Genomic DNA, 25,000 nt, shown 5'->3' with positions numbered 1-25,000 from the left:
ATTCCACATAATTTGAGACCGCATTTCAAGCATCTGATAGGGCAACCTCGATGGCCTGCTCGCAATGCTTAGTATCATTGAATTAAAGGAAGAAACCGCCTATATGCGCAACCTGGGAGTCCTTCAGCTACTCTAATATTATGCTGGAGTGGTCATGCTCCTGATTTGAGTATTGTAACACTGTCGTTTATGTCTCAAGGTTTCATCGCGATCCCCGACCCTGCTGGTCTCCATGTCAGATTTACGACTCACAGCGTGCCTTGGAAGGTTAAAGCGCCACTCAAATCATAGTATTTAGGACACTGAACAACCTAGTGTGTATCTTGGCTGTGAGTATTTCGGCTGTGAGCACAAAGCAATGCCTTCTCTATCAGATTCAGTCTTCATACTATCATCGATATTATATGACACGTAGCGTACCGCTTTGGCATCAACACCGGGCCATATAATTCATATATACTAAACATGCTTGGCCTAACACGGAGCTAGCCCCTTCAGGAATCGCGCCACGTGAAAAAAAGGATTCACGTGATTGGCCGTCCAGTTGAAATGAAAACTTCTTGTTCCTCGGGGGATCACGTAGACCCTGAACTCCACGTGACCAAGGGTCACATCAACGCAGAATTCACCAAAAACAACTGTTTAACTTGAATCAAGCACCCTGGTGAAAATTGCCAGATGGTGGGATTTGCCCACTCTGTACAGTAGTTCAAGTGCGGTTGATGGTCAAAATGTGTGTTCATTTCCATCAACATGACCGCGCAATCATTATGCTCGACGGGCTCGACGGTGCTTATTTCAGCTCAGCCTAGAGTATTCAAATGCTCTCTGGGTTCAACGGTCAACCACTCACTGTCTGACTATGTTTAATTAGTCAGGGGGTTTTGTTCATAATTCTGTTCTCATAATAACAGTATACGTAAGAACTATGCTCAGATCGCAGTATTCGAGTCATCTCTGGCTGCGTAACTGGCAAAAACACGATCTTTCGGCTGGTGATTGATGACGATTCACCAATTCACCACTACCAATAGACCGGTAAAGTTCATGTCTAATAGTTAATCCGCAGCGATTGATTCTGGAACGACACTGACAGTCATCAAGATTTAGCAGGTTGGCAGATGCCAGCATTTTCTAGATATCGTGATTGACACGGTGGCTAAGCTTCTCATGGAGGTGCAATGCCATTCGAACAGTGTACCTAAGGATTGTGATGGCATCATCTGGTCTGGCTGGTGAATTCGTTTCCTAAAAACCTCATCTACAGCTAGTCATGAAATTCAAATACAGCCATTTTAGCATACATAAAAGTGATGTGGAATTCACTGGGGCTATCCATGTATTTCGCGATTTTCATACTTCTTTGCACATTTACGGTCTGCATAGTTCTGTTTCAAGTAGGAGATGCCTCTCAGGATACGGGATTAGAAATGGCCACAACCCGACCGTGTCCTTCAATCTCACTCACACTCCAAACACCTCTGATCAACTCGCCTTGCTTCGCAAAGAGGTGGAGTAAGACACTAATAATCTTGACAGTGAGTGCAAATATCGTCTTCAAACATTAACTAAAGGGGGTTTAAGCGACAGTAGTATATTTCATACACAACTCTACACCATTGTTATTTTCCCGTGTATTTGACTTCGTAACTGTTGTCGAGGTCTCTTCAGAGTGAGAGCCGCCGCTTTGTTACTCGTGATCAGTGTGATCCTAAAATCTTTCAGTCCCACAAGTATCTTGAGTGTATGCACCATTGCCGCTAGCTCTGCGGAAAATGGATTTTGCTCTGTTCTCGCACCCAACGTGACGGACAAGACCTTCAGCCTCACTCTTCGATAGCAAGGCGGTTGTTTCTCGATGGCCACCCCAAAGCCGACCAGCTCATTCCGCGCCGAGCTGCTGACTGCGATTTGCATTGAACCGCCTGGTACAGTTGACCCCTCTGAGAGGGGCTCATCATCAGTCTGCATGCGTGTTTCCCATGGTGCCAGTGTAGACGGGTTGATGGTTTCCAGCGATTCCATCTCGATGTTTTTCAGCGCATCCGCCACTTGGTATAGTGGTGAGCGGTGGTATCTCCTGAATTTCCTGATCCGATCTGTATTTCTGCGGAGAGGATTGGTTTCTGGTAGTGTATGGAGGTCTGCCCACATCTTCACGGCTCGTCTCCAGAGTCGGTGTCATGCCGTGGCGAGATGGGCCTCGGCCTCCGCTACAGCTATTTCTTCCAAATAAAAGGACGGCGAGTAATGGATTTCAAATAGTGCCGCTCGAAGGACCTATCCCATTACTCATGAAAAACGCTTGACACATTTCTACAAAGAAAAGGTTGATATAGTTCTAAGATGGAAGGGGTTCTCTTCTAATCAAAGATTAGGGAACGCTCAGCCCACATTCGAGACACAAAGAACTATCGAAGCTGTGTAGCGTTGTGCATAGACTTGTAGTTACGGGGATAGCTGGTCTTCCTACTACTCGGGAAAGTTTTATTAGAATAACAGTAATCCAATGTTTTTGAAAACGAGGATATCAATCTGTCCTTCTTTTTGGCTTGAATTATTTCCAACCGTTCTACCAGTAAAGTTATTGTTCCGATGATTTCGATCTATCAGAGAGGCATTGGAGGAAGCAATCTTGGCACACCAATGAAGTTGCCATTCTCAGAACGAAGGCGTATCGACATCGCTATGTATAGACCCAGCGTGCCACCATCAATTGTTACAAAGGCATTTTGACTTCCTTTAAAGTTTCAGGCGATCCATAGGGTGATTAGTGGTTCTACTCATTACCTATCAACATCCATAGGCTTAGAAGCAGAGAGGATTCGTAAGATTGAGACAGACTCTCTCTCTTATTGAACTAATAGTGCCCTTAACGTTGCCGATAGCATATCAGGGATGTTGTTTTCATATCGCCAAAGAAATCACGAATTAGTCCAGGAAATAATATCTGACTCAGGCATTTACTCACAGTTATTCCCTCAATCAATTTCGCTTTTCGCAATAGCTCTTAGGTTTTGTCTCGGCGCAATCATACACCCACCAGAAGAGCCAAGGTCAACGAGAAAATTCTTAAATATCAGAAAATCGGTAGCATATCTAAGTATTTCCGAGTCCAGCCGGCCAGTGAGGCGGTGCCGACCGACCCATGTATGCGAAAACCGCCAAGATATCCAGCCCGGCGGGCCAAGGCCACCAAGATCTCGGCATCTGGCAACAAACCGCGGTGCCCAGAAAATGGCATACAATAATAAAGCTTCCATCAGGAACGTGTCGGCTACTTTGGATATTACTGGCTCCGTCGTTCGGAGAACTCAACGATGCAGACCTCCCAGTGGCGTGGAATCGAGCTCAGTCCACCCTTGGCAACTAATTTCGATAGCCATCCCATCCCACTATGTGAGAGACACTTTCATGCCATGAAAATATCAACCCACCAGTCAACATGGATCTTCACTCGCATGATACAAAGCAGAGAAATTTCATAGGATGAAATTCAAGATGACATAGGCTCGGCGCCCTCGCGATGGAGCCCAGGCGGCTCTAGGCCTAAGACTTGAGAACTCTCGGCAGGAGAAAACTAACGGGGTCATTCTTTATAGAAGAGATGTTATATGAAGGAAAAAAAATCATTTCATACAGACTGTTGTCTAGTTGCCGAGTCGCCATTTTCGCTTCCAAATTTTTCACCAACCGTGATCATGGTTTCCCCAGTCACTGCCAAGTATGATTGGATATTGGCACTGACAACCATTGCTTTCGTCTTCAGTGCGTTTGGCAATGGTGCGAACGATGTCGCCAATGCGTACGCGACATCTGTCGCCGCTCGCACCCTAAACATGGCGACAGCCGGTGTCCTCGCTATCATAACGGAGTTTGTTGGTGCCGTCGCCATGGGGTCAAGGGTAACAGATACCATAAAGAATGGAATTATTGGTATTGAAAGATTCGATGGTAAGCCAGGTGCTCTGATGCTGGCCATGGCATGTGCCGAAGTTGGCAGCGCATCCTGGTTGATGCTTTCCACAAAACTTGGGTTCCCAGTCTCAACGACCCAAACCATTGTTGGTGCGCTGATTGGTGTTGGCTTTGCATCTCAGGCTTCAATCTCGTGGGCGTGGGAGAAAGGCAGTGTATCACAGGTCGCCGCATCTTGGGGCATTGCTCCTCTCATCGCCGCTGGATTCTCTGCTTTGGTATTTGGCACGGTCAAGTACTCTGTTCTCGAACGGCAGGACTCGTTCAAATGGGCTATGCGTCTGATACCTTTCTATCTGGCCTTGACGGGCGCTATTTTAGCTCTTTTCATCACCATTGAGGCCCCTACTGCGCCTTCACTCGAAGAGTTCGGAGCCGGGAAGGCGGTTGGAATCATACTGGGCGTTTTCTTCGGCTGCCTTCTTCTCGCTTATGCCTTCTTCGTCCCATATTTCCATCGCCGTCTAGTGAAAGGAGACACCCGTGTCAAGATTTACCACGTTCCCCTCGGTCCACTTCTTATGAAAGAGGACCCGCCCCTATACTTCCCTAGCAAAAGCCAATCGACCGTCACAAACTACTATCAAGACTCATATGGAGAGGTTTTGGCGGGAAAATATGACGCGACTAAACAACAAACTACGGCAAACACCGACTCGGTAACCTCATCCCCAGAAATCATTGCCAAACCACACGCAGAACAACCGAACGATGACGAAGAGAAGAAACTGGCCTCATCCTCTCCCCCCAAAACTGGCAAAAGGATACTCGAGCCAAGAGAGCGTTTCATTGATCCGGTCAAGGGTCTTCCCTGGAGCAATCCGAAAAAGTACTGGGGATATACAAAGTGGTTGCTTCTTCAAGGCGTTACCAGAGATGTGATCACTCATGACTCGCCTGCCTTGCGCGCCATTCATGCCCGGGCGCACCGTTATGATGACCGAGTCGAACATCTTTGGACTTATTGCCAGGTCGTTTCGGCCATGATGATGTCCATTGCGCATGGTGCCAACGATGTCGCCAACGCTGTTGGGCCGTGGGCAGCTGTGTACAGTACCTACAAGGCAGGAGTTGTTGAGACCGAAGCGCCAACACCTGTCTGGTTCCTTGTTGTAGCAGGTTTACTCCTTGGTCTTGGATTTTGGTTCTATGGATACAATATCGTGCGCGCACTTGGAAACAAAATCACTCAAATGTCACCAACTCGTGGATTCAGTGTCGAGCTTGGTGCGGCTATCACGGTACTTTTGGCTTCACGGCTTGGCTTACCTGTCTCGACTACACAATGCTTGACGGGCGCGTCTATGGGTGTAGCACTTATGAATTACGATCTTGGAGCAGTCAATTGGAGACAATTGGGCTTCATTTTCGGTGGTTGGGTTTTGACACTTCCCTGCGCAGGACTTATAGCCGGACTTGCTTGTTTGATGGCGTTGAATACTCCTCACCTGTAATCTATGAGTCAGAGGAATTCAACAGCTAGTATATAAATATGCTGGGCATCGAATGTAATTCTTCAATATTTCCTCCCATGTCTTCGCTTTCAAAAATAGATTCAAATAGCATGGTAAATGATTTTGGGTATGTATAGAAATTTGGAATCAGCCTTCGAAAACCCCCAATCGTCTCTCAAATAACTCAACTCATGCGACAGGCGGCTTGTACTCGACAGTTGTTAGAACGGTTTCCGTGTTGCCTTCGACACGACGAATGCAAAATTGGTCTGGTCGTGAGCTAGGTGTGCTTGATGGCTGGCTTGGACTGATTAAAGGGAACGAGGACGGCAAGGAGAAGCTCGAGACTATAGATGGGCCATTTAGATTTTGTGGGAGACCACGATTCACCCACAGTCGGTGGCAAGTAAACGGGGTTGTATTGTGGCATCCCTTACTTCCATTCATAGGGAAGTAGCTTTGGATAAAAGATGTGCATGGCATATCCCTACTGAGTATTGGGTCTGCTGCCACATGCCACACTCTCGCGTAATCGAGATATCTTATTTGCTAGGTTTGTCTCAGTCAAAGATAGTTGAGGATGGGATGCCTTCGCAGTCTGGCTCCGTCCAGATCATTAACCCCGTTGCTTCCATAAGCGGCGACCTGGGTAATCAGGACACTAAAATTGAGAACTCTAAAGTTTGCAGGTAGCATATTCGAAAGATCCAAGATCAAAGAAGTATACTGTATTGCGTCACTGGTGCCACTCTTCTCATACCGCCGGTTTTTACCCGACCGGCGCAACGAGACGCGACTCAACCATCTCGGTTTACATACTACTCTGCTAGGTACTAACTAGTGCTCCTGGAAACCTACGTGGCGAATAATATGGGCTAGAATTGGAGAGAAAAAGGAGCATAGTTTGGACCAGTCTCATGTTTTGAGTTTAGATTTGTTCGTATGTAGCTGTAGCTCACACTTGACAACTGCGAAAATCTGGCCGCGTTATGACTGGATTCCTGCAACACTCAACGGTGGATACTACCAGCTCTTTGTCTACTGACGCCTCTCTTCTGTTCCGAATACCGGCGCCCAAGACCAGATTCCTGAGGATGAGTCTCCCCTGGGAAATGGGGCAGTCCACCAAGACTCGCCAACACAGCTTTGTTATCGGCTGTCATGTCGTCAAGGACGCTAATTTCGTCTCGAGAAAACCATTTAGGAATAATCCAAACTCGGAATGGAATGAGTGCTATAATCAGCACGGGAAAACCTGAAAGGGCAGAAGACGTCAATCATGATATAGAAGTCAATGTGAAAGGAGCTGCTTACCAATTGCAGCGATGGTTTCGGATATCGCAACACAGGCAGCGACCCCAATAAGCTGACACGCGATCCATAGCATGACCTTGCGGCTGCGGACTTTCAAGAGAGGCTCATCACGCTGCACAAACCGATCCTCCTGTATTAGATGAATAGCTTTGCGCATGATACCGCTGCTCCCGATAGAACCCCAACCAACAATGAAAAAAACACCCGCGAATACGGCAGACGGCATAGTGTGAAGGACGACCAGAATTGGTCCTGTCATGGTACCAATGATCCCTAGCCCCATGACAAAATGCGATATGCGCTGTTCAACAACAGCAACTGCACTGATGACAGGGCGACGGATCTCGGACCCCTCGCCTTCCTCGGTTGATATGATTCGCAGTTCGGTGTCATAGACAGTCAATGAGTCCGTATGCACAGGCGCCTACCTTAGATTGTTAGAGACAACAAATTGGATTTGTAAGACACCAATACGCCATCTTACCTGTGGGACTAGTCCATTGGGAAAGGGGATTCCAGTGATTCCGGCAATGAATGTGGTGCAACCGAGAAGGAAAAAGTCCCAGTGAAAGCCAGCCGGCTTTCGGAGAGGAAAATGCCGAGCCTGGGCTGTGAGGCTACTGACATTCTGTGGCTGTTTTAACATCACCGTCAATACAGGTTTATTTGGAAAGGGGTCCATACATGATCATAATAGAATAGCAACATGATCAAGAATCCAAACGGAAGCGCTGCAAACACCCATTTGGTATCCAGTTCCCAGAATTGAATTAGCCAGCCTCGTGGCTGTGTGGGGTAAAAGGCTTTGCTGATGGGTACACGGGTGACATTTGCAGATTGAAGGGGTCCAGGGATATGCGAGAACCCGACCCAGAATATTGTACCGATCTAAGAGCAAATCATGAGTAACAAGCTATGTGCAAACCTAAAATGTTTTGATCCATACATACCACGTATGCGTAGTCAGCCAGCAAACCCCAAAAACCGGGCCTCCAGACGGTGCTGGAACCAATGGCTTCTAAACTATAAATTGTCAGAGAATATAAAATAGCAACCATGCAGCTCATGAATCCAGCGATGTGTCCTTTGGATGTGAATTCGCTAATTAGCTCCTCCACGCCCTTGCCTAAGCTCCTAGTTAGTGAACTTTATTGCATGTTATCACAGCGTTGATACTGACTGATATAGATGGTCCCGACATAGAAACCAAATGTTTCGCTTGAGAAGTCTGTCACGTATCGCATATAGTCACAGAGATTGCAAAGCGCAACAATCCAATGGAAAATAGCTCCCCAGATTCCCACCCAACACATGAATTCGGGGTAAATGGACGGCTCATAGATCATGACGATGTCATATATGGTGTAATTAAATAAGGAGATCAGTCCAGTTATGCCGACAATGGTTAGAGGCTGCACTGCAAAGATACTGAATACCATTGCCGCCAGAGCTGATGAGAAAAGTGATTCATTGACGCCATAAAATTGCCCAGTCCTCCGATTCATATCCAGCGTATAGGCTATGGCTGGAAGCAAGCTAAAATTCAGCTGTTAGTATTGTATCTGACTGTGGGCTCATGCTAACATACTTCACGAAATACATGCGAATGATACTGGCGACGGTCCTGTACGTCCACGCGTCGCGAATGTCACTGCAATAATAGGGAAGGCGTCTCCGGACATCATGATACATCCCCCTTCCGATCCGAAGCACACGCATGCTTTTCCATCCTTTGATGTTATCGTAGGTATAGGATACCGCGGACCTTTCTCTCTCAATGGGTGGTGAAGATACGTCAGCGGCACCAGAGGCGGACGGCATGGTTTCGAGTATTGCTGGAGAAAGTGCGGGTTTGAGGATAGAAAGAAAGTCAATGGTCACAAAAAGGTGAAGGAAGTTCAATTTATAGTTTTGCTATTCAAGCTCCACTGGAGGCGTGCTAGGCTGGTTCAGTCTGATTGCCCAACCTTGAACGAGAATGCACCGACCGAGATCTACCGAGTCTTCAAGTCCTTCGAAGTCTCTTCATCTCTCCTGGACTTCAATTTAGGAAGCAACTTTCACCTACGGGCCCAACGAATGGTTTGTGGCTTTATCTTCAGCTCTGTGAAGAGTCTCATCATCTTATAGAACACATTAGGGGTTCGATCGGCCATTCCTCACGGTCCCACAGATTCGTTGTGTCGTCATGATCAAATCCCAAGCCTGAACTGCGCAAATGCTGAGTCAGTATTTTCTGCCCGGGCAGAATCCACTCCCGTCGCAAGAACGGAGCCACAGCGTGTACAGACTCCCACAACCCTTGACGATGCATCCGCTCGCACACCATCCGGACGTGGCAAAATTGTCGGATCTGTTTCAAAATGCCGACTTTACGACTCAGCTTGCATCTACTCTAGACTCTCTCAGCACGCAAGATGAAGGAGTCTGCTTGCGAATTGATGTCGTGGTGTGCACTTCGGATCCTGCCAAGTCGACTTCTACCGGGCCGAATAACAAGTCTCTGTCACTAGTACGAAGCAGATAAGCATGTTAAAATGAATAATGAAATAACTCGAACTTAGGGATGGTTGAGCATGAAGGAGGATCGTATCTCGGCTATGGGGCCCGGGCAAGTTACTTATTCGAAGGCTCCAATCAAAGTGAGTTACTCATGCCTCGGTGTGTGCACTGTCAAATTTGGCCCGTTTGCTGAGATTGAGGGATTAGTCCGGGCTCAACGCGCAGTCTGGTCGTGACAGCTGTCCATTCATGCCTCCGTCCATATGCCGGTCCAACCTTGAAAGACCGAGGCACAAAACCGTTAGCGGGCTGCGACCGTCAAAATCGCAAGCCATAGCTGTGAGAATGGAGGATGTTGAATCTGATAAAGAAATAGTGGCCGAAGATTGCATCCGGTCGTCCAATACCACAGAACCGCTGGTCCGTCAATTCCACTGTGATACTCGCTTCCCTCAACGCAAGAGAGCTGCGAAAGGTTCAGCAACTCCCAAGTTGCAACCTTCCTCGATAGATAAATTCATCTCGGGAATATGGCGACAGGTGCACTCTCCAATTACGTTGAGTGTCTCATTTCCGGTGGTTATCGTCAACAGAACGGCTCAATATGTTCACCAACACTGACGATTTTACAGGATCGCAGGCCAGAGTTTAGTCTTCGCACTGGTGTCGGCCAAGAAGTATGTACGGTAATGTTCCGAACATGGCGATCGGGAACCGAATGATCTAATGGGGCCACATGGAGTACTAGGTGTTCAGAGCCATCAACAGCTTGTGCAGAACATACTGTGATCAAAGCCGTTCGTCACGAGCTCTGGAGATGGTTATTCAATCATACTGGGTGGAATGCTACGAAGCACGAATTGCATCGATTCGCATCGAGTATCCAGATTGTACGAATGTCGAAGCTCGAATGATAGCGCTGAAAGAAGCCTGTAGCATACTGGGCTGGCAAGAAAAAGAGCTCAGGAACAGGATGTAAGTCGCTCGTTCACATATTGTTTGCTTCGTTCCTATCCCCTTCCCTCTTTCTTTTCTCCTCATAGACTTTATTGCTAACAAGTACTGAGGGCGGTGTGGCGTGGCTACAAAGAAGTTAAGGATTCGGGGGGCTGGGCTAGTCTGATCTTTGCCGGGTCCGGGGTTTATCGCTTCTGCAAGTATAGGATTGGCTTTGAAAACGGCCTCACCACTCGGTTGCGTCACATCGCACCCAGTCTCGAAGTCGCCGCAGATACTCTCCACCCCGGTTGGCGAGACCTCCTTCGAATTATAGACCAAAGTGGGCCCCGTCGATACACTGGTCACCCTCATGAATGGGTTACAGTCGATACTGGACCAGCTTTACCGCTTCAAGAGACCTATTCACATCTGCCATTACCGAATGGCTTCGACTATCAGTTCGTTGAGGACTGTGTGATTGACCAGGAGGTGTTCGGTGTGGAGGACCCTCGACACGAGCCAGGGGTAGACCCCGATTTGTGTCAAATATGCAAGGAAAAACAGTCGGATAATGCGACATCCAACTACTGTTCCTGTTTTCCAAATCTATTTGGCTGTGTTCGTTGTCCTTCTCCGGTCCAAATATTTCACACAGCTAGTGGCAAGAATAACGGAGTGGTTGCTCGCTGCGTATGTCGTTTTAAAGCCCCTTCTCTGTTCAATCGCCTTTCTTTATTTCAATGGTTTGCGTACTTACCGATGTGTGAAAGCCATTTGAACGAGGCACAGCTATTGCAGAATTCGTCGGTTTCATTACTCTCGGAATTGATGGTATGGATGTGATGATGGGCGGAACACCAGAACGACCCTATCAAATTTTCCAAGGCCACCTAGGTAATTTCACTCGTTTCATCAATCATTCATGCCGACCCAACTGCCAATTCCAGAGATTCTATTGGCGCGGAGTAGAACGTGTGCTCGTGGTTTCTCGCGGAGTTGAGGCTGGCAGTGAAATAACGGTGGACTATTCAGATTTTTACTGGAGAGAATTGAAGAAGAACTGTCTTTGCGGGGAAACAGGCTGTCGCTTTCCCCGCCAGGGCGACATTAGGTTGTGAGACAACCCAAAAACGGAGTTCTCGGCTGAAGTACTATTCAGCTTCTTCAACAAAGCGAATTACATTCTCATGATGGTTTTCCTCGTGGATGATTCGGTAGACTGGATGCACCTTCAATTCCTTTCTTTCCGCGAATTGAGTTTCAAGTTTGACTGAAGCTCCTCTATCCTTTGATGCCCAAAGATTTAGGTATTCTCATTGACAGACAAAACTCTTAACAATAGTTAGATTGGTCGCAAAAAATCTCAATGTATGTGTAGGAAAGTAGTCTTATATACCCAGTCCTTCGTAGTATGGTATACTGGAAGGTACATCTGGTGGTATACCAGATTGGACCTTCCATCTACCCATCGGTATACCCTCCGGTATACCCTGGTGTTAGGTGAGTCTTACCGTCACTTATTCTGTGGACGTATTATTATTCTAGTTTCGATATTCGTACAACAAGGATATTTAATGTAGTTTCACTAAACATCTGCAATTGTCAAGCCCGACCTATAGATACATACGAAGTAGCTTTATCTCAAAGCTATGCTTGAGGGAGCAAGTACACTCCTTTTTCCCTCATCCCGCTGTATCCTTACTCTCAGTACTGATCGAGGGGATTTCCAGATATCGGTGTAAATACAATAGCTGCCTTATATATTTTCTATGGTCAAACCTGCATGTCGAAAGTGTCCCTCTGCACTTTTCTCCTTCGCACCAACCACATCAATACATCATTCGAGGAAGTTATCAAATCCTTGCTCAGGATTATCTTCGTAGGACTTCCAATTACGCCGGATGAAGGCCTTGAGCTCGGCAAAGAACTCCTCAATAGGATTCAAGCCTGGCGAGTATGGAGGTAAATACACTAGCTTCACTCCGGCCTCGGAGCACATATTTTCTATCTGATCGGAATGATGGAAAGATGCGTTATCCATGACTAGCACAGACTTAGGCTCCGGCCACTTTCCGCAGTGCTGAAGAAGCTGCTCAATAAAATCTCTGAAGACAGATGCATCAGTCGAGCCTCGGAAAACCCGAGAAAGGACAATCCCATCCTGAGCATATGCAGGTAAAATCTGATATCGCTGATCACGATGAAATCTAGACACTTGGACTGGCGCGGTGCCTAGTGGATACCAGCCTGTTCGCCTAAAGCCTATTCGTTTATCACAACCTGACTCATCCACATAGACAAGATGGTACAACTGAAAATCTGAGATAAAGTGAAAATATTCGTCGCGGAGGTCTTGATTGCGTTCTCGAGCCTAGACTCGGATAGTCTTTTTTGACCAGCCTTTAAAGGCAAGAGCGCGACTGATACTTGAAGTTGTTACTTGAATAGCAAACTCGTCCCAGAGAAAGATTGCCATCTCGTGGAGATAAAGATTAGGGTTTAGGGTAGGGGGTCACATAGAGCTTCCAGCATAACTGGAGTAACGCTTCGGGGTCGACCACCCTTATTTGGTGGGGCTTTGACGCTGCCGAAAATCCTTATATTGGAGGATACTCTCAGGATGGTTCTCCTGTTGCAGCCAGCAGCACGTGCCATCTGCGATACAGAAAGCTCTCCACTGTGGATCATATCAGAGATAAGCTCATGCTTTGAAGGGGCTAAGTTTGGTGCCATCCTGATGTGGCCACTCAGAATAATGGTTGAGGCTATGGGTACTTGAGGATCATCTTTCGAGGTGGGGTAAGAAGGTGTCGGATGTAATAAAGCACAAGCGAATACAACCCCACCCTTGCGGTAGGTACGGTCTGTAAGCAGCAATACAGGCCCCAGCGCCAAGGATACACGGATTAATTCCAAATAGGAATTAGCGGATATTAGTAATCCAGATTAAAATAATAATCAAAGAGTGGAGGTGGTGACACCAGGTTCGGGACACACTGTAGCAAAAGGTGCCCCTGGCGAGTACGCTAGGTAACTGCTCTCGTCAAGCAGTTAGGACGAGGGATCTCTACCTTCTCGTGGTGTCCGGTGTTAGTATCCTCACATTTTGTGGAGGGGAAGCCAAAAGAATCCGCGTGGGGTGAATAGGGGTCGGGCCGCAGAGTTTTCCGTGGTTGACGACTCCCGTTCACCCCACACAAATCAGAGCAAAACGGGTTATGAAAACCATCCGACGGTTGCCTACTCGACTCGTACTTGAGACCGAAGCTGGACTTGTTCTCCAGCGGTTGTGATATCGCCTAGGCAGGAGACAGGACACCTCTGAGCTTGAACACCCTCTGAGATTGCGAGACGCCCAACAAACTGAACGAGGAAATATCGAAGACAGCATACAAAAAATCGATACGAACAAAGGAGAACACGTATGATGGCGTTGAGCGGCGAGGGGGATTACAACTGGTGGCGCAGCAAACTGTATGATGTCGTTTGGGAGCTCCATGGAACGGCCTGGGTCGGAACCTCGTTAAAGCGAAGCTACGGGCAACTCTGACTAGGACATCCTGTGGCATCTGTCAAGCGGGGTGTACAGTCTGGTGACGACCCTCGACGAACTCGTTAAGGCACAGCCACGGGTGCTCGGAAGGGCTGCAAAACCAGGGACCCAAGCTTGGTTAGTGAAGGACAGTCAGGGTATCCTGCAGGGCCATTGGGGATACTCATGACAGCCTTTGCAAGACACGGTCGGCCGGCCGAGAGAGATCTTGACCGGTAACGCGAAGGAGGGAGGCTTCTCCCTTTGGGGCGTGGCACATACTGGGAGTGACGGACGAGTCGAGAGGACCCGACGAGACTGTCTATGTGGCCCGAGAGGACGGACGCGCGTGTCGGTGTGCAAAGAGACAGAAACAGCTACCTCACTCGCACTGAGGACCTGAAATCTCCCAGCCTAAGTGGTGTCGTCCTAGTGCGGCAGGTCCGACCTGCCTTTACTATCTCACTCGCACTGAGAATCTGCGGCTGAGCGATGGATGTGATGTCGTTCTAGCTGAATGCTGATGATGCATGCTTAAGGAACAACCTGGAGACACCTGGGGTGAGAGGTTTTGGCCGGGGCCTCAATATCTAGAGGGCGTCCATCGAAAGATGCGCGTGCTGAAAACCAGGGCAGTGGCCTGAACAAGCGGGCCTGGTGAAGCTGCTTTACATTGGTTTCAAGGGCTCGTTAAGGCTTGGCCACGGGCAATCTTGACTATGTAGTTTATGTCTCTTGGCCCGTTTACACTGGCACCATAGGAGGCACGCATGCTAATAGATGATGAGCCCATCTCGGAGGGGCCAACTGTACCAGGCGGATCAATGCAGATCGCCTTCAGCAGCTCGGCACGGAATGAGCTGGTCGGTTTTGGAGTGGCGATCGAGAAACAACCACCCCGCTATCGGAAAGTGAGGCTGAAGGTCTTGTCCGTCACGTTGGGTGCGAGAACAGAGCAAAATCCATTTTCCGCAGAGCTAGCGGCAATGGTGCATACACTCAAGATACTTGTGGGACTGAAAGATTTTAGGATCACACTGATCACGAGTAACAAAGCGGCGGCTCTCACTCTGAAGAGACCTCGACAACAGTTACGAAGTCAAATACACGGGAAAATAACAATGGTGTAGAGTTGTGTATGAAATTTACTACTGTCGCTTAATCGAGTACTTGCCCCACAGCCCGTCTGTAATTGTTACGGACGATTACTTCACTATGCTCCGGCTATCAATCAGGTGACGACCACGGCCGTCCGCGAGGATTGAGTGTGCGTGGCAAGACAAGATCTGCGTGAGATCCTCGAGCACATAATTCCTCGTTGCTTGGTATCTTGTGTCTTTTCTGCTCGCTATGCTTAGAGTCATTGAATAAAAGGGACAAATTGACGCTACACGCAATTTGAAGGACCTCGACTACTCTAATATTATGCTGGAGATTATCATGCTCCAGGTTCCAGTTATTGTAACACTTTCGGTTGTGCCTCATATCTTCATCGCAAACCCGACCCTTTGATCTCCATGTCATATTCATATTCACGAATTGCAACGCGCCTTGAGAAGTGAAAGCGCCACTCGAGTTCTAAAGTTTTAGGACCATTGAAAACAACTTGGTGTGTATCTTGGCTGTAAACTTTTTGGCTGTGAGCACAAACCAATGCCTTCTCCGTTGATTTCAGTCTTTGTACGATTGTCGATATTATGTACATAACACATAGCGACTGTGCGCTGTAATTCATACTAGCCGTGATTGGCCTATCATGGAGCTAGCCTCTTCAAGGCAAGCCCCATGTGGGAAAAGCGACTCACGTGAACTTACATACATGTACAATAAAAACTTCCTGTTCCTTGGGGGATCACGTAGACCCCAAACTCCACGTGACCAACTGTCGCAAAAGGTAGGATGTGGGGTTTCACCAGCAACAACTGTTTAACTTGAGCCAGTCAAGTACCCTGGTGAAAATTGCCAAACGGTGGAATTTTCCCAGTCTGTACGGTAGTTCAGGTGCCGTTGATGGCCAAAAAGTGTGTTCATTTCGATTAACATAACTGCGCTATCAATTTTGCTCAACAGTATTTATTTCTGCTCAGCCCACAGCATTCAAATGCTCTCTGGGTTCAACGGTCAACCACTCACTGTCTGACTATGTTTAATTAGTCAGGGGGTTTTGTTCATAATTCTGTTCTCATAATAACAGAATACGTAAGAACTATGCTCAGATCGCAGGATATAGCCATCTTTGGCTGCGTAACTGGCAAAAACACGATCTTTCGGCTGGTGATTGATGACGATTCACCAATTCACCACTACCAATTCACCACTACCAATAGACCGGTAAAGTTTATGTCTAATAGTTAATCCGCAGCGATTAATTGAGTCTGGAACCACACTGACAGTCATCACGTTTCAACGGTTTGGCAGATGCTAGCATTTTCCAGATACCGTGATTGACACGGTTGCCAAACTTTGCGCGGACATGCAATGCCATTCGGCAGTGTACCTAAGGATTGTGATGGCATCATCGGGTCTGGCTGGTGAAATATGTTTCTAGAAAACTTTGTCTACAGCTAGTCAGGAAATTCAAATAGAACCATTTTTACATACATAAAGTGATGTGGAATTCACTAGGGCTATTCATGTATTCCGCGATTTTCATACTCCTTCGCACATTTATGGTCTGCATAGTTCTGTCCAAGTAGGAGATGCCTCTCAAGAAACCGGACTGGAAATGGCCACGTTGTCTCCAGGCCATCAGCGTCCTGCGCGCACATCGTACGCAACCCGGTCACGATCGACGAGTATCCCCGCATCCACCTTGTGGCAACGGGCCAATAACCAACCGTCCCTCGCTGACAAAGCCGCCAACCAGCAGTATCTCACCCCGCAAGAAGAGCAAGCCTTGGTTGGATATGTGTTGCGGTTGGCAGACAACGGCTATCCTCTTCCGGTCAAGTTTCTCCGATCGCTTGCCGTGGTCATCGTGCGCCAACGGTCTTCAATTTTCCAGGCTAGAGATCCTAGTCTTAAGGTCCGACCTCCGGGGAAAAATTGGCCGCAAGGCTTTTATCGACGACACCCGGAGTTAAGAGCGCGTCGATTACGAGCGATTGACTGGAAGCGAGATGACCGGCAAATCGAAGACAAAGTCCGGCATTGGTTTGCCATCATTGGTCAAGAGCTGGCCGATGCGACCGTCCTCCCAGAAAACGTGTATAATATGGACGAGCCAGGAGTTCTTCTCAGCGTTCTTAACTCCATCAAAGTGCTGGTTGGCAAGAATGACTTGAGAAAGCACCGGAGGACCACGGTGAAGCGCACGCTGGTCACGGCGATTGAATGTATTTCTGCTGATGGCCGATTCCTGCACCCTCTCATCATCTGGCCAGCAGCCACCCATCGTAGTTCCTGGACCACTCACGCTACTCCCGGATGGCATTATGCCTGCTCCAAGACAGGTTACACCAACACAGAAATCAGTTTGTACTGGATAAAGCATGTGTTCGATCCGCAGACTCGAGACCGAGCCGGGGGTCGGCCACGACTGTTGATCTGTGATGGTTTCGGCACCCATGAGTCTCTGGAAGTCTTGAAATTTTGCTTTGCTAACCGCATCATTCTATGTCGTCTCCCTTCTCATACATCGCACAAACTGCAGCCGTGCGATGTGGGTGTCTTCAGTCCTCTAAAGACGGCGTATCGGGCACAGCTTGAGCAGGCGTGTCGGGCTGGGGTGAATAACATCGGCAAGCCCCACTTCACTTATCTTTATGGTCGCGCCCGTGCAGAAGCATTTACGCCTCGCAATATACGATCTGCCTGGTCTAGAAGCGGCCTCTTTCCATTCGACCCGTCTCGCGTCCTCCGAGATATCCAAGCATCTCGGCCCGAGGCACAGATTACTGTCCCTGTAAGGCACAACCCGACCGTGTCCCTCAATGTCTATCACACTCCAAACGTCTTGATCAATTCGCCTTGCTTCGCAAAGAGGTGGAGAAAGATATCCGGAATCTAGACAGTGTGTGCAAACATCGTCTGCAGATACTCGGCCGCGCAGCTGAACAGGTCTTTGCGGAGCGCACCTTGTTACTGGAGGAAAACCGAATCCTATTTGAACAGAACAATGAGAAGACTTCTCGACAATCCAGTGGCCAAACAGTCGTAGGACATGCCAAAGTGATGAGCTACGACGATATCGTTGAGGCGCAAAGGAGACGTGACTTGGCGGCGGCGAAACCAAGCTCTACCCACAAAAGGAGGTCAAAAGCCGAGAATCAACTACTTTCAAAAATGGAGGAAAAGCGCAAGGCTGAGCAGGAGATTCAAGTATGGGATATGAATGACTATTGTTCAGTCCTTGATCTACAGAATCATTTGACAGTGTAGAGAAGTCTAACAAGGTTATTGATGTGGGTGTGAGTGTCCATTCAAGCACCTTTTCCCGAGCTTTCAACGCCCGTCGATGCATTGCGTCCGCCTCCTTTCATTTCCCTTGGCTATCAGCCACTGAGCCAAGGTTGCGGATATCCGGACCACATTAATCTGTGGAGACTCCCTCCGTGCTTTGACCCAGCGCGTCATTTGTCAGTTCAATCTCCTCCAGCCCAAGCACCGTCGGTGGGCTTGTTAGAGGAACTCTGCTTCATGTTTTTGATTATGCGATTGAGCAGAGACCGCTAGTCAATATCGAACTTGACCATAGCGATGCTGTCGAGCCCTGGATCGAAAGAGCCAATCTGAGAGCCAAATAAACCCTCGAGTGGGTCTTAGTGGGAGTTCTTTGTTTCTTATCGGCACGGTACTTTGTACAGCAAACAAAGAGAGTACCAGGCCTAGGGTAGAAAAAAGGAAAATGTCACCTTTATAATCGCACGCCCTCATACTTGTGTTTGCCATTCACAAGTATATCCATCAAATTGAGCATTTTCGACAGGCTTGTTTTGTTGGATTTTTCGGCCCTATCGGTGTTGGAGCGATTTTCTATGTCTCAATAAGCCGAATATTCTTATTCGAGATTACGGTGGATGGCAAAGCCCGACAAGATGCTCAAGAAGTCGCCGACGCTGTCAATATTGTGGTGTGGTTTTTGGTAATTTGCAGCATTGTCGTGCATGGGCTATCTGTCCCGATTGGTAAGGCTGGCTATCGTCTGCCACGAACTAAATCGAGTGTCATCAGTACAAGACTTGATGAACCGGAGCCAGTCTCTCACTCCAACTCGAACTATTTTCATAGCATCGCGATGCCTTTATCGATCTCTAGCTTCCGGAGTCGCAAATGTGGTACCCGGGCAACTACGGCAACTACGCCACAACCGCCATCATTTCGTATCGGCCGCCCAGTGGTCCCATCTGCCAAAGAGCAGCCTGGTTCCGGACAAACTGATGGGCCTAATCGACCAGTAAATCTCGCTGTCACTGAGTCTCCAATGATCTCAAATGAAGACTCCGGGACCGTCAACTCTCGCTGAGCTCGGAGTAATCTGATTTTCTGAGTTCAATGGGGCACGGGGACTCCTTTGATCTTGCTATCGCTACGTTCAAGTCGCAGTTACTAGGTCTGTCATAATCGGTCGAGTCAGTTCTCCGATCCGCTTACAGCTCTTGTCTTGTCGCTGTCATCTTTTATTTGCTTTTTGTGATGCGGAGGAATTGATAAGGAGAGGAATAAGTTTGTATTTAAAAGGCCCGGTGTTCTATTGGTCCGTTTTCTACATCATTATTGGCCACATCTGAAAGGACGCTTGCATACTGGGCAGCATGGTTGACACCGGAGTAACCAGTTGTTCACGCAATCAACATGGAAAACATGAGCACATGAAAGACCGCGTACCTCGACTTCATCTCCAACAATACCCAAGCATATAGCGCAAACATAATTTGAAAACATGTCGTCTGAAGTCGCCTGCGCTGTCGTTTGCTGTGCAGCTATAGAATGTATTCCCACATCGTCAGGCGGTTGAGACGACTCGAGATGCACTCTGTTACTAGGAGATTTGTCGGGAACTGACATTCGAAGTTTATCAGGACCACCTTTCAATGGTGATAAATTCACCGGGTCTTTAGCTGGAGCTATTGGAAAAGAAGTAGAAACTTTGGAAATGGAAGTGGTGGCTAGGTTATCCTGGGTCTCAGGCTTGATTGAGTTTGAGTGCGCACTTTTCCAATCATTAGCCGAAACCCATCTGATAGCGTGATTTGATATCGAACCAATGCCTTGCACGTGATTGTTGACCCTTCCATGTTTTAAAATCCATTATTGGTACCCATTTATCGAGATCATCCTCAGTTGGCAGCAGCTGTGGCTGCGTTTGGACCTCGATTGTCTGCGGCTGAATGAACCTGGATATTGGCAACACCGTGCTATCTTGTGCAGACGATCCTGACCTTCCTCTGTGACGAAATAACCATTGCGCAAAACCCGCGCCACTATTTACGCAGGAGGGCGTGCTCAGTCATGGTGGCTGGTAGATCGTTTTGGCAAATGCTTACCATAACCCGACCGCTAACACAACACTAATGACAACTATCACAGCCGAGGAAGTGGTGGGGCCGTTTAAAGGATCCGACATCCTCTGTTATGAATTACGCTGAAAAATAAAAAATAAAAAACAAGAAAGATTTCCTTATCAGCGCGGGAAAATGAGAAAGGTAATATACTATTCAGTGTCGCCATAATCTAAAGTATGCGGGATTTTCCTGGGCCATAATGAGGCCTGGGAAACTTATACTCAGCATTAAGTGTGGTGAATCAATCCAAGCCTCAGATACTATCATTAAGCTCAAAAGGTCAAGTGCTAGACTATAAAAGCATGATCGGAACGTTAGTTGTAAGATGGGCACCCGCGATAGTGGGGAGAAAGGATGGTCAAGCCGCAAGCAGCGCTCAACCCACGACATGATTCGCCGGATCAAGTCGCTCACACAAAGCGTTCTATGGTCCCGCTAGAGATTGTATGCGGCAATTTATTTTTTTTGACATCCAGATAAGCCTGAGCTGCTGAGTATATATTGGTTTTCGCCGTAGGTCTTTCATTTCTCTTCTCAGAAATTCCCGGTTTCTTGCACCATGTGGAAGCCTCCTGTTAACTTTTTATCTCTGCATTGTACGTGCATAGTCTGTGCGACATTCTTGCTACTGACAGTTTACGATAGACGCATGGATCATTACCCTCGGCATTCTGAGCCTGCTGATCATCTACCCCTATGGCAACCTCAATGCTGTCGATGCTTATTTCTTCGGTGCCAGCGCGTCAACGGAATCAGGGCTGAATACGTGAGTGTTACCTTTTGTTTACCATCAATTTGTGTCTGGTATATTAAACAGCATTATATCAAGGGTGGATGTCAAAGAGTTGAAGACCTACCAGCAGGTGTACATCTACCTCATTCCGATCCTGGGAAACTTGGGTTTTATCAACATTATCGTAGTCGTTTTTCGTGTGAGATGGTTTGAAAAGCATCTCAAAGCGAAAGGTGAGGGCCGCCAGCGATCAAATCCTCCCATCGACGGCTAACTTTTCACACGCAGCACCACACTTGTTGAAGCCAGAGGCCCGCCCAAAGAGGGATCCAGAGGCACAGCTCGAGAAACAAGCGGATTCGAATATATCTGGCCATGCGCTTTCGATTGAAGGAACTACAGACCCAGCGATAAACAACGTGACGGAAGTCGATGAATCTGCTGAGTCTGAGGTGTTGCCAATGTAAGTTTTGACACAAGAGATAATTAATGGCAAGGTGTATTCTGACACATTGTCAGAGTGCCTCAGGAATCCAGATCTTCTGCAAGCGACGATGTCTTGGATCAAAATCCCACCGTTGGAAGGCATTTTATCCGCTTCGCGAACTCAGATCAACTTACTGCAGACAACGACGAAACTCTGTACATTCCACCTCCTTGGAAGCGAGACAAAGGTATATTCAATTAGGAAATAATCTTAGAAAAAATATTTTTAATGAATTGTTCCTAGGTGCTTCTTTCACTGAAACCAAGGATGATATTGACGACAAAGACGAAGGTGAGAGATCGCTTGCGGTAGATTACCTAACGCTTTGCATAATCGCTGATTTTCAGTAAAAGAAAAACTGGATAGAAACATGCGCCATCTGCAGTTTGGGAGGAGCCTAAATTCACATACTCGTACACTGGAACGGGCGATTACCTCCGTGTTCGTTCTTGGACACACTTCTGGCTATGAAGATAAGGACCACACCCCGACACAGAAATACGTCAGGCCAGTTGATCTATCAGAAATATCATCCCAGATTACGATCGGTCGGAACTCACAGTTCTACAACATGTCCGCCGAAGATCGGAAGAGACTCGGAGGCATTGAATATCGAAGTTTGAAGCTTTTGTTAAAGATCGTAGCCGGGTATTTTCTCGGCTTGCACCTGTTCGGTGCGATTGCTCTTGTAGGATGGATTCTACACGCCGACCCGAAATACCGTGCCTATCTTGCTGAATGTGGCCAGGGTAGTATCTGGTGGTAAAGAGAAATCCTGATATTGTTGATAGCGGAACAGTTCCTTACATTTCTTTTCGACAGGGGGTTCTACTCTTCTCAAACTATGATTAACAACCTTGGCTTTACCTTGACACCGGACTCGATGATCTCCTTCCAAGATGCGACTTTTCCAATGCTCCTCATGAGCTTTCTTGCATTTGCCGGCAACACCTGCTATCCATGTATTCTTCGACTGATTATCTGGATTTTGTACAAATTGTGTCCAGATGAATTATCGCTCAAAGACCCACTAAGGTTTTTGCTCGAACACCCTCGACGATGCTATACTCTCCTTTTCCCAAGCAAGCCAACATGGATACTTTTTTCGATCCTGTTAGCTATGAACTCGGTTGATGTTCTGCTTATCATAATTTTAGACCTTAACAATCCGGCTGTCAATAATCTAGCACCTGGCCCACGAGTTCTTGCTGCTATTTTCCAAGCGGCGTCAGCACGCCACACAGGAACATCGACATTCAATCTCGCCGATGTGAGCCCCGCCGTACAGTTCAGCCTGGTTGTGATGATGTACATTGCTATCTTTCCGATCGCAATAAGCATCAGAGCATCTAATGTCTATGAGGAAAAGACGCTGGGTATTTACGGATCAGAGAAACGCATGGACGAGAAGAATGGCCGGTCATACATTCTCAACCACATCCAAAACCAATTAAGCTTTGACTTGTGGTACATCTTCCTCGGGTGTTTCTGTATTTGCGTTGCCGAAGCTGGCAAGGTTGCGGATACATCCATTCCAGTAAGGACGCAAGGAAAAGTAATGTGATAATGAAAGAACTAATAGGCCTAGGCATTCTCAGTGTTCTCAGTGTTATTCGAAGTTGTTTCAGCATAGTGAGTAGCAAACTCAGCTTACGCCTTCTCACAATAACTGATTATTCTGTAGCGGCAACGTGGGACTCAGTCTAGGATACCCGACTGTCTCAACATCTCTTTCTGGCAAGTTCACAATTTTTAGCAAGCTTGTTATCTGCGTGATGATGATCAGAGGTCGTCATCGTGGATTGCCTTATAAGCTTGACCGTGCTATTGTGCTCCCAAGTGAGCGTCAAGAAAATGAGGAAAATGGGGATGAAGATCATCAAACCCCGAGTGAACGATGATTTCGCAGCAATTACAGTCAATATCTTTCGGCGTTGATCCCTACAATTTTCAAATAAATTTGTCTAAAAGGCTTTCGAAGCGCGTTGTGGTATCCACTGGGCCTAGTAAACTGGGAATAAATCTCGAATTTGTAACAAATACTATATTTTCAACAAATCAATCACCCTCAACTCTTTGAATCTGTACAAACTTGAATTCCTTGTAGCCATGACGAATGGAGAACCTCGCTTGCGGTAGGCCGATGAATACAGTAAGTATCAAGCATCGAAGATATGACAAATCGGCTCGCTGCCTAAAGTGACAAAATTAGCGTATCGTTCAGTCATATAAAAACCGAATGACAGCTTACCGTACATGCATCGTCAATGAGAAAATAAATTTTTCCAATTTGACGATCTGTGACATAGTCTCTAAAATTCTCATCTTCGGGAGTGGCTACCTTTCATAGGATCCTACCAGTTCGCATCGCGATATATGTTACAGCAGCGGCCTATACGTCAGCTAACCTCAGATCAAAGTTTTTGTTGAGATACTGTTCAGGCGAAATATAAGGCCGTGGCCCCCGTCGTGAGGTTGACATATGAACGTCACTTTCCGAAGCGAGACGAAAGCATTCTGCAGTGCCAAAATCTGATATCTTAAGACCACCATCTAATGTGAGAAGAAGGTTTTCTGGTTTTAAGTCACGATGAGCTATCCCCATCGGGTGGAGATAGTTGACACCACGCATGAGTTGTTTCGAGAGACAATCGGCCTCTTCATCTGCTAGCCGACCTCTCTCAGTCACTAGGGAATGAAGATCGCCACCGGGACAATATTCCAGGCACTCACAAAAAACATCATCACCGACCCTAAGAAGCTCTAATGTTCGAACTATATTTTTGTGTCGGGGTGAAGAAAGAATTGTAAATTCGGCGTCGATCAGCTTTCGGAATGCGTCTTCATCTATCCCCGGTTGATGGCGAAAGACTTTGATAGCGTAGAATGAACGAACGCTTGGATGCCACACTTGCTTCTAGTGTGAAAGACCCACGGCAAATTACTTTGCAGATATCCCCGTATTTCTGAGATATTATATTCCTGTCCCCACAAGTGGCCATTTCAGCTTGCAACATACTCTTCAACCTTTCCAATGCGGCCTGGGACCGGGCTTTTCTTTTTCTTCTCTGTATAATAGCCAGTTTGTGGGATTTGCAGCGTGTTTTCCCACGAACAACCGCACTCTCGTCTTGGGAAACGTCTTGAAATGGTAATGTATACCATTCCGTGGGAGAAAACCTCGATCTTCAGCCTGTGCTGGGCTTTCAATACCCCCGGTTGTAGGCGACATTGGTCTTCTGTAATCATCAAAGCCCAATTCGGAATTGGTTGGGCTGTGCATTATGAGTGCACTATCAAGGCTACCATTGTCGTCAAGATGTTCGGTGTTGTTTTTTGGATGAGCGAGGATGCAAAGTTGAAATAAAGTCTGCCGTAGTTCTCGGGCTCGTTCAAGCATCATGTGCCACCAAAGACTCGTTCGTTATTTGTGCCGATAAATAGTTTTCCTGCCAGTTAAAGGCCTCGTCAGAATTGCTCCGAGTGATGATGTTCCGAGGTACTGGATTAAAACGTGTAATTAATGGGTCTGCGTCACATGGGTTTCAATGAGGGACT

At 47.3% G+C, this 25,000-nt stretch overlaps 6 protein-coding genes across 6 annotated transcripts; 5 read left to right on the top strand and 1 right to left on the bottom strand.

Annotated features, from left to right (window-relative positions):
• Window positions 1-3,701: 3,701 nt before the first annotated feature.
• N7469_002163 (inorganic phosphate transporter) lies at window positions 3,702-5,432 on the top strand (the record flags this gene model as incomplete). The annotated part of the gene is made up of 1 exon (XM_056641083.1): window positions 3,702-5,432. One exon carries the CDS (start codon window positions 3,702-3,704, stop codon window positions 5,430-5,432), a length of 1,731 nt encoding a protein of 576 aa, XP_056503577.1.
• A 1,010-nt stretch (window positions 5,433-6,442) lies between these two features.
• Window positions 6,443-8,567, bottom strand: N7469_002162 (anion exchange family protein; the record flags this gene model as incomplete). The annotated part of the gene is made up of 7 exons (XM_056641082.1): window positions 6,443-6,687; window positions 6,747-7,170; window positions 7,231-7,374; window positions 7,431-7,634; window positions 7,697-7,872; window positions 7,927-8,282; window positions 8,335-8,567. The coding sequence occupies 7 exons, from the start codon at window positions 8,565-8,567 to the stop codon at window positions 6,443-6,445; spliced, it is 1,782 nt and encodes a 593-aa protein (XP_056503576.1).
• A 1,211-nt stretch (window positions 8,568-9,778) lies between these two features.
• On the top strand, window positions 9,779-11,305 carry N7469_002161 (SET domain-containing protein; the record flags this gene model as incomplete). The annotated part of the gene is made up of 4 exons (XM_056641081.1): window positions 9,779-9,925; window positions 9,997-10,223; window positions 10,316-10,877; window positions 10,958-11,305. 4 exons carry the CDS (start codon window positions 9,779-9,781, stop codon window positions 11,303-11,305), a joined length of 1,284 nt encoding a protein of 427 aa, XP_056503575.1.
• Window positions 11,306-16,444: 5,139 nt separating this feature from the next.
• On the top strand, window positions 16,445-18,099 carry N7469_002160 (uncharacterized protein; the record flags this gene model as incomplete). The annotated part of the gene is made up of 2 exons (XM_056641080.1): window positions 16,445-17,623; window positions 17,755-18,099. 2 exons carry the CDS (start codon window positions 16,445-16,447, stop codon window positions 18,097-18,099), a joined length of 1,524 nt encoding a protein of 507 aa, XP_056503574.1.
• An 856-nt stretch (window positions 18,100-18,955) lies between these two features.
• Window positions 18,956-19,183, top strand: N7469_002159 (Na/H antiporter; the record flags this gene model as incomplete). Its single annotated transcript, XM_056641079.1, has 1 exon — window positions 18,956-19,183. The coding sequence occupies one exon, from the start codon at window positions 18,956-18,958 to the stop codon at window positions 19,181-19,183; it is 228 nt and encodes a 75-aa protein (XP_056503573.1).
• Window positions 19,184-20,781: 1,598 nt separating this feature from the next.
• Window positions 20,782-23,343, top strand: N7469_002158 (putative potassium uptake transporter; the record flags this gene model as incomplete). The annotated part of the gene is made up of 10 exons (XM_056641078.1): window positions 20,782-20,818; window positions 20,868-20,988; window positions 21,052-21,154; window positions 21,183-21,418; window positions 21,475-21,629; window positions 21,686-21,733; window positions 21,790-22,204; window positions 22,265-22,979; window positions 23,031-23,074; window positions 23,127-23,343. The coding sequence occupies 10 exons, from the start codon at window positions 20,782-20,784 to the stop codon at window positions 23,341-23,343; spliced, it is 2,091 nt and encodes a 696-aa protein (XP_056503572.1).
• Between the last annotated feature and the right edge of the window lie 1,657 nt (window positions 23,344-25,000).

Source organism: Penicillium citrinum (genome assembly GCF_028827155.1).
Source record: "Penicillium citrinum strain IBT 23319 chromosome Unknown utg000002l:1.0-3833315.0:1.0-3834789.0, whole genome shotgun sequence".
Lineage (NCBI taxonomy): Eukaryota > Fungi > Ascomycota > Eurotiomycetes > Eurotiales > Aspergillaceae > Penicillium > Penicillium citrinum.
The sequence above is the reverse complement of the archived record's forward strand: the minus strand, read 5'-3'. Positions and strand labels throughout refer to the sequence as shown.